The following is a 9119-nucleotide window of genomic DNA, read 5'->3' as shown; positions in this document are numbered from 1 at the left end:
AAGTATTTGTGCAAACCATCCTTAAACACTCTCAGGGATTGTGTGGATTGCATGACAATTGGAAGGTTATTCCACACTCTGACAGCCCTGTACATGAAACACTTCATCAGTGCGTTAGTTCTAGGTTTCTCTAACAGAAAAGATTGTTTAGCAGCAAAACGGGTTCTGTAACTATGCAAGTTGTTGACCGAACGCAGTTGCCTACTGATACAAATAGGTTCGTTTGTGAGTGTTATCCTTTTAAATGTTGTCATGGTGTTTATTGACAATCTCGTGTGCACAGGTTTCCACTGTGGCTTCGACTGAAACAGACGAGTTGCCTTGTTCTGCATTCGTTGCAGAAGGTTTATGTTAGTTTTAGTTGTGCATGACCAAACTGGGCTGCAATAATCGATGTGTGATAGTACAAGGCATTCTATTACAATTTTTAACAATGTTTGATCCATAAGGTATGCGCATCTTTTGATCATCCCCAGTGATCTAGCCATTTTCTTAGATGTTAATTTTGTGTGAGTATTCCAGGTAAGGCACTCATCTACTGTCGAACCAAGTAGTTTTACCTCAGAGACCTGTTCGATAACCTTACCATTTGCAGTTAGTGTGAGTTTGGGTTTAGCAGACATTTTGGGCTTGCTCCCCAGTACAATACATTTTGTTTTTGAAGTGTTCAAGAAAAGCCGGTTCACTCTAACCCAGCTACAGATGTTGTTTACCTCTGTCTGTAGTTTATGTGAGATAGTTTCAATAGAAGGAGCGCATATGTAGGCTGATGTGTCATCAGCATACATATCCGCTGTGGCCTGAGTGATGGCAAGCGGTAGATCATTAGTATAAATGGTAAAAAGAAGGGGCCCTAAACAGCTCCCCTGGGGCACACCGCAAGGCAGTTCCTTAAAGGAAGAGTTTGTTCCTTTGATGTGAACACATTGTTCTCTTCCCGTCAGGTAACTTGCCATCCATTTGGTGGTAGATTCATCAAAGCCATAACATGCTAATTTCGAAAGTAGACAGTTGTGATCAACAAGGTCGAAAGCTGCAGAGAAATCGAGGAAGATGGCGCCTACCAGTTTCCCCTGATCTATACTGTGGTACCAATCATCTACCATGTGCAGCAGTGCAGTACAGGTTGAATGGTTCTTCCTGTATGCATGCTGATTCTCAGACATAAGTGAATTCTTCGAGAAATAGTCTGACACTTGTTTGCAAACAATACGTTCCATTATCTTACTAGTGGTAGGAAGAAGGCTAATAGGTCTGCTGTTAGCGCCGCAGAAGGGTTCTGTAGTGGACTTAGGAATAGGTACCACTTTAGCCTTCTTCCATTCACTTGGATAGACTGAGGTTACAAATGATAAATTAATAATGTAACAGAGGGGAGTAGAAACATGCTCTGCTGCAATTCTCAGTAGCTTATTGTCCATGTTATCCAGTCCAGCTGCTTTTCCTTCTGGCAGGGCCAGTAGGAGTTGGTACACTTCCTCTCTGTTCACTTGTCTGAATTCAAAGTTGCAGTCCTTGCCCGCCATGATGTTCTCTTCAATCAGGTGAAGCACGGTGTTGTCGGGTTGTTTTTCCATTCCTTGTCGCAAGGTGTTGACTTTGTGGAGAAAGAAGGCGTTGAAATGTTCTGCAATGTCCTTGGGTTTTGTAAGGTAAGTTCCCCCTTGTTCAACCACACCGGTTGCGCGTTTAGATCCCTTTCCGAGAATGCCGTTTAAGGTTTTCCACATTGCTTTGGGTTCGTTTTTATTTTCTTCTAACTTTTCTTTGTAGTATGTTGCCTTCTTTTTCCTATTAAGCTTCACAACTGCGTTTCGGAGTTTCTTGTAGACCTGGATGTCGGACTGTAGACCCGAGATGACGGATTCCCTCCTGGCCTCGTCCCGAAGACGCATCAGTTCCCTGAGCTCCTCGTCCAGCCATGCCACTGGATTCGACTTCTGTTGTTGTTTTTTCATGGGAGCGTGCTGGTCTGCAATCTCGTTGAACATGACAGTGAAGAGATGAAGTGCTTCATCGACATCTTGTTCATCCTGTACAAGATGCCATGGTGCCAACTCGATGTCATTCAGAAAGTCCTCAGGGCAGAACCTCCGAAAGGACCTCTTGTGTACTACCCTTGCCTGTGCTCTGGGAACCTTGGTTTTTCTCGAGATGTAGACTATGTTGTGATCTGAAAAACCGACAGGAACAGACCTAGCTGGAGTACATCTGTCTTTACAGTTTGTGAAGACAAGATCAATGCAAGTAGCAGTCCGACGGTTGCTCTTTTTAATGAGCACAACGAACAGTAGACCATGGCTTACAATCTTGTCCTAAGGACTGCAACTTTTTCTAGTGGCATACATGTTGTGTGAGCAACAGCTGACAGGATTTGAAATCCCACTACAGAAGCAGAGTCACTAACTGCTAGACAACATAGACATGTTTTGGCATATTTTAAGCATTGTAGTTCTGTAAGAAAAAAGACTAAAAAAAGCAAAAAGTTCGCCTTCATAAAGAACTAGAGTTCGACGAACACATCTCTTCGCCAAATAATCATGCCTTTATTAAGACTTTTAACGTCTTATCATGTATTACTACATTGTAAATAGTACCTACCCCAATAGCAAATGACTGCATGAACGTGTTTTCCTCACAAACCCACAAATGCCCCTAAAAACCCCACATACCCTTCTCGGCAAATTGGTGACAAGGAAATTATGTACAATGTTGTGATACTTTCCAGCGCAACTTTCATAGTGTTTTGTTAAAATCAGACTCTGCCAGACTCCAGCCTGGCCGAATAGCATTGATTTTAGGGGGCCTTGGACTGTGACCAAAGATGACCTCCGGTAGCATCCCTGGTCAATCAGAATTTCATGTGTCAAGACCGGCTGTCTTGACCTACTTTTTCTCTATCTTTAGACATCCATGGGCCGATTCAAGTTCTTTCGGGTGACTCCGTCACAAGTATATTTTTAACCTATATAGAAGTTTCCCTAAGTAATTATATCAAATAGATAATGATTTATATAATTTGCATCTCATTATGTTCATTATCACCCAAAGTAACTACATACCAAAAACAAAGACTATCCAACAATCTCCTCTGGAGTTATCCTTCTTAAAAGTTACGAACTATAAGACCCACTGCAGTTCCAAACAAGCTGCTAGGGGGCCCAAAATTACACCATTCACTCCTAGTCCCAACAGCTATCCACCATTAAAAAATTATGAACCTGGCACTTCTGGAAAATTTAGGCGCAAGCTTTGACGCTCACTTGCAGTACCAAAACAAGTCGCCAGGAGGCCCATTATCGAACTTGACCTTCCTTTCTGTGTTCCCTACCTATCAACAAAATATCATTAGCATTCATCAAAAGCATCTTGAGTTATCTTGCAAAACGCACTTACATACAAATCCCGCTACAGCACCGCAGGTAAGAGCTAGGTAAACCATTTTCGCACTTGACCTTCCTCTCCAAAACCGCTACACACCTACCAAGTACGGTGAAAATCGCCCAGCTGCATTTTGACTTATGCTGCCCCAAACAAACCCCAAAAACATACCAAGCTTGCTGCAGTACCGTAGGAAAACGCCAGGTAAACCGTTTTCTAATTTGGGATTCCTTTTGACAACCGCTACACACCTACCAAAAATCACAAAGTTCCATCCACAATTTCTGGAGTTATTTGCTGTTGACCTACATACAGACCCAAGTCAGCAATCTCATACTCTTCTTGGCGAAGAGAATAATGATTAGCACCGATAGAAGGAGAATCTTTAATGAGAAAGTATTCTAAAGATGCATGGTGCTACCTGTGTTCACTAAATATCAGTTTTTTTAATATAAGACATTTCAGTCCATAATAGAATTTCCATTGTTTGTTCTACAGCATGGACAGATCTTTGTGTTTGGAGGGATGTTGGAGACTGTGACCAACCCTCACCAGCTGGGTATCATCCTGGGGCATGAGATGGCTCATGCTATCCTGGGTCATGCTGTAAGTATTATTGGGTCAGGGAGGGAGTAGGAGGAAATATGTGTTGCTGTTCTTGGGTGATCTTGTTAACCAATGCACATACAGACACACAATGCTGCCTAACACATAGAATTATTGACGAAGGTAATCACGGAGGGAGAGAGAAGGATCTGGATGTGACATATTGGTACAGCTCCCCTCCTGTTGTTGGAGGTAAAGTTACCAGCCAATCACATTGCCGCAAACAATCACTGGTGTTGGCTTACAATCCATATTTCTTTTTGCAATTAGTGCTTGTCATCCATTTGCCAATCACATGTTTCCTCTCCTGTTGTTGGAGGGTAAGTGAGAAATGTACCAGCCAATCACATCACCACATATGGTCAAGAGGCAATGTGATTGGGTGGCAACTTTCCCTGATTGGCCGGATAGTATTAACTCATTGATAAGGATCAATGCTTGTTGTATACAAGCAGCGGACCTGGCATTAGAGAATCTGCTTCTAAGGTTATCCAAGTGTAAGAACTGTTTATGCAGAAGTATATTCATAACTGGAGCATGAGGTATCATGTTTTCAGAATGTATATAATATTTCTGCTGCAAGGTTACACTTTAATGTGTTTGTGCCTGTATAGAAGTTGAAGCCACAGTTCATTTCTTTCTCACTAGGCAGAGCAGGTGAGCTTCCTACAGTTGGTGGACTGCCTGTCCATCTGTGTTGTGGCTGCCATCTGGGCCTTCTTCCCTTCTGACTGGATGGCTCTGCTGTCACACTGGCTACAGAACAAGTTTGCAAAGGTATGTATGAGTAGTGTTTCCATCCTTTCCCTGTCCCACTCATTGTTTGGGATCCTATATTGTGAATATATTTTGTTAAAGCTCATGAAGGTCACATTTTGGGGGCAGACGGAATGAAATTTTTATCCGTCCCAACAAGAAACTTCCATCCCAGGATGTAGGGACGGGTGCAGGAGACAGCACCATTAGAAATGTACTAGGTACCACTTTTTTTACCATGACTCAGGCATATTTTTTGTAATATTGTTGACTATCATAGCTTCAACATTTATCAGTATATATAGTCAATATTTGTTGCTAGGCCAAGGTTAACAAAGAAAGGATGAAAGTTTGAGATAAGTCTGGATATGGATTCGCATCCAGCAGACATTCTCAGAATTCTGAGAAGCATATGAGATGATGTCAATGTACCACAGGTGACACATGACGTGACACAGGTGTAACATCTGTTAAGGTAACACCTGTAAGACCTGTGAAGCAAACATCTGTAAAGTTGACACCCGTCCAGTTGACACCTGAAACACCTGTAAAGCTAATACCTGTAAAGCTGACACCTTGAACACCTGTAAAGCTGTCACCTTTAATACCTGTAAATCTGTCACCTGTGACACCTGTAAAGCTGTCACCTGTGACACCTGTGAGGCTGACACCTGTGACGCCTGTAAAGCTAACACCTGTAACTGTTTCCCCCAGCTGCTGCTGGAGATGCCTTACAGCAGGATGCTGGAGACAGAGGCAGATGAAGTGGGGCTGCAGCTGGCTGCCAAGGTGGGGACATCTGATATTTATAGGGCTTGTATCTATTCAAGGCCCAGTCACTTATTAAGCGTACAAAAGACCCCTTTTCAAACTTCTGTGTGATGGGTGAAAATGAAGGTTGGGCAATGAAACAGTGTACATAAAAGTGTTGTAAAATTTACATAATATGTGAAAATGATTTATGACCCGACCCTACGTTTTCACCAAATATACCAGAGTTTGGAAAGGGGTCCATTGCCGTACAGTTGTTAAATGATTGCAAGCTAAAGGGATGTGTTGTACAAAATGTAGCTGTGTTGTAAAAAAAAGGCTATCTTCAGATCCTTGTAGTTGTTGGTTCTACAATAACAGTTACCCGTTTGAGAATTAATTCTGCGACATCAAGACCATACAACAGATGTGGACATGTCTGGAAAATAGTTGTTGGTAGGCAAAATATATCCTGATTTCTTTCCATAACATAAGTAGCAAAAGTCAGACTGGCATAAGAAATGATGGTGTATGTCTTTGTGCCTCTTGAACAATCTGGTTGACATATTGTTTTCTTACGGCACTGCAGGCCTGCTTTGATGTTCGTGAGAGTGCTGCATTCTGGGAACGAATGGCCCTTCAGGATGACATGGATGAAAAGCTGGACCTGGACTGGCTGTCCACACATCCCACACATGATACGAGAGCACAGCACCTTGAACAGCTGCTGCCACAGGTAACATACATTTTGTGTTCACACATCCCACACATGAGCAGAGAGCACATCACCTGGAACAGCTGCTGCAACTGGTAACACACATTATTGTGTCCACACATACCACACATGATACGAGAGCACAGCACCTGCAACAGCTGCTGCCACAGGTAACACATTCTTCTCCTCTCCACACATCCTACACATGAGCAGAGAGCACAGCACCTTGAACAGCTGCTGCTACATGTAATACACATTACTGTCCTCTCCACACATCCCACACATGATCAGAGAGCACAGCACCTGGAACAACTGCTGTTGAAGTGGGGTCAACACCTGACAGTGATACAGCTGCTGCCACAGGTGACATACTTTTTTGTCACCCATGATCAGAGAGTGTCTGGAACAACTGACATTAGAGGCAAATGAATAAATACATGTAACTCTATTCTGTGTTTGCCAATTATAAAATTGTTCTCAATCTCATTTCTTTTCCTCCTTTCCCACAGGCCATAGAGTTGAGGAAGTCCTGCCAATGCTTGCCCTTGAGTTCCGAAGATCCCATTCTTCCCTTCCGTACGTTGAGAGAGGGCCTGAAGACGGGTGCAGTCCAGACTGCCAAAGTGCTCATCAGGAATCCGCTGCTCGAGACTACAACTCAGGGAGCACCTGTCCGCGCAAACAAACTCACTGATGAAAAGTCCTCATAGTTTATCTCTCAATCACGAGTTATTCACTTACATGTGCTGTATATGTCTTTTTATGTAGATTTTTATGTGTGCATTTTGAGCATCAATACGAAATAATATATTAAGGCTAAACTGTACAATGGTTTGTATGATTGAAGTGTGGATAGTAAGTTTTGGAGACAAAATTGACATAATCATGTTGTTTTAATGTGTGATTTAAGTTATGTTACAAGCAATTCCAGATCAAAACAGTGTTTAGTAGTAGTAGTTAATATGAAAGTTATTATTTTGTTTAAAATGAATGGAAATGAAAAGGAAGTCTTAAGCCAAACAAGAAGGGAATGCAAAATAAATGAGCATAAAAAGAGCTAGAATATATGGACAAATATGTTAACCGGTAAAAGACATTACCCCTTTTCCTACTGTAGATTTTACACAGTACTGCTATCATGTATCAAGAAACAAATCCATAAGTTTGATCTGTAACTTTTTAACTTCACAATTAATCATACTTTTGGAAGTAGTCTTTTGAGATTTGTGATTTACCTAGGAGGTATTTTTGAATTGTAATAAACTATATTCTCTCTAAACAATGTCCTCTTTCTTTTAGCCCTTCAATTCTGAACATCTGTGTATCCCAGCAGGTAATATTTAGCATCAGAACTACTAGAAAAGTGCTGAAATGATATATTTATCTTCAGCGGTTGGTATTCCGACAAAAGAATACTAGTTGTACGAGTATGTCACTGAAACCCAGGAATCTAGCGCAGGACAGTTATGAACATTTCTCATTGTGGAGTCACAGCGACATCTAGAAGCTGTTGTTCAAACTGCATCATGAACGATCTTTACAAAACAGCTCCTAGACTGCACAATTGGCTAGTTGCCCCTATCTCCACAGCAAGCGGCTTGTGAGTAAGTCAGGGGCTTGTAACAGTTAACTTATAGAATAACTGCAGTTGTACTTTGCTAAATCGAACTTATTTCGGGATAATAGTCTTGATAGGCGGATGAACATTATATTCATGCCGTTGGAAAGCGGTAAAGGCCTCCAAGCAGGTGGGCAATGTTTTCTGAGTGACGGGCGGGCTTCTCTTACTCTATCTTACTCCATATAAGCGGATGAACAGTTGAGTGAAAGGGTAAAGTTGTGAAGGGAAAGCGGATCATGCCCAAATATCCTTAACTTAAGACATAATGTAAAAACAGTGTTGTGTACATGAATGTAGATGGCGCTTCGACGGGCAGACATTGTGTTGCATAGGCTCCTCGCGCGGCGCATAAAAATCGATCTATTTGATGTTCATTCTAAATATTTGTGAAAATGCCTTGACCTGTTCGAAGGGTATTCACTGGCTTTAAGCCTACTGTCGTGCATATTTTCACAGTTTTAGGAGTTGGGACGATATACCCTACGAGAGCCTAATCTGCAGTACCGTTTCCGGCGGCGCCGTAAAAAGTGTTAAAACGACCGTCGTTTTTTTCGGGACTGGAGAAATGGCGTTAGGCCCGTAAAGGGGTTTCAATTGTTCAAGCTGGCTAAAGAAATTGACGTTAATTCTAAACATCCAGCCTTGAAATCAAAGATGACAACGTTTTAAATATTTCATGAACAAGTCCATGCAATATGAGGTCATAAACGTCACATTTCCTTTACAATTTACAAATAGAAATGGCCATGCCTACATTTCACGTTCTGGAGGGCTACCACAGACAGATTACATACAAGTTTTGTAAAATCAGTTGACGTTGAACAACTCCAACGGCGTTCCCGTTTCTCAATAAAAATATAAAATTCTTCTTCCAAAATGATACAATGTGTGTGGATTACTTGTATATCTGTCGATGGAATATGATTTATTACACCGGGGTGCAATAAAGACGTGAAGTATTCTACAAATGATACACGACGTATTTGTTAATTGTCAAATGGACATACAAAATAACGTTGAATTAGTGCCGTGACTTCTTCGTCTACAATCATGTTGAATCGAAATTTGGATTTGGAGTGGATAGCCGTAAAGAACGTGACGACTTACAGGAAATGTACACGTGATCACAATATGCATGATTCATAACTTTCACTATATGTGTTATAATTTCTTGATATAAGATAGCACTTCACTATAGCATAAGCAACCTCCCAAACGTGACTTCCGAGCTAAAATTTGCCAACCGTCAACAAAAGCATGGTAATGAAAATGTTGAGGCATGCAATACAT

The 9119-nt window shown here is 41.5% G+C and overlaps 1 protein-coding gene across 1 annotated transcript in view; it reads left to right on the top strand.

Moving 5' to 3' along the window:
* LOC118432055 (metalloendopeptidase OMA1, mitochondrial-like) overlaps nt 1-7487 on the top strand; it is a 10172-nt gene extending 2685 nt beyond the window's left edge. The window contains exons 4-8 of the mRNA XM_035843561.1: nt 3880-3987; nt 4636-4764; nt 5458-5532; nt 6083-6229; nt 6718-7487. Of these exons, the coding sequence (XP_035699454.1) occupies nt 3880-3987; nt 4636-4764; nt 5458-5532; nt 6083-6229; nt 6718-6918 (660 nt within the window). The 3' untranslated portion in view covers nt 6919-7487. The remainder of the gene's footprint in view (nt 1-3879; nt 3988-4635; nt 4765-5457; nt 5533-6082; nt 6230-6717) is intronic.
* The last annotated feature ends 1632 nt before the right edge of the window (nt 7488-9119 follow it).

The sequence above is a fragment of the Branchiostoma floridae genome, chromosome 15 (assembly GCF_000003815.2).
Source record: "Branchiostoma floridae strain S238N-H82 chromosome 15, Bfl_VNyyK, whole genome shotgun sequence".
Classification (NCBI taxonomy): Eukaryota; Metazoa; Chordata; class Leptocardii; order Amphioxiformes; family Branchiostomatidae; genus Branchiostoma; species Branchiostoma floridae.
The sequence above is the reverse complement of the archived record's forward strand: the minus strand, read 5'-3'. Positions and strand labels throughout refer to the sequence as shown.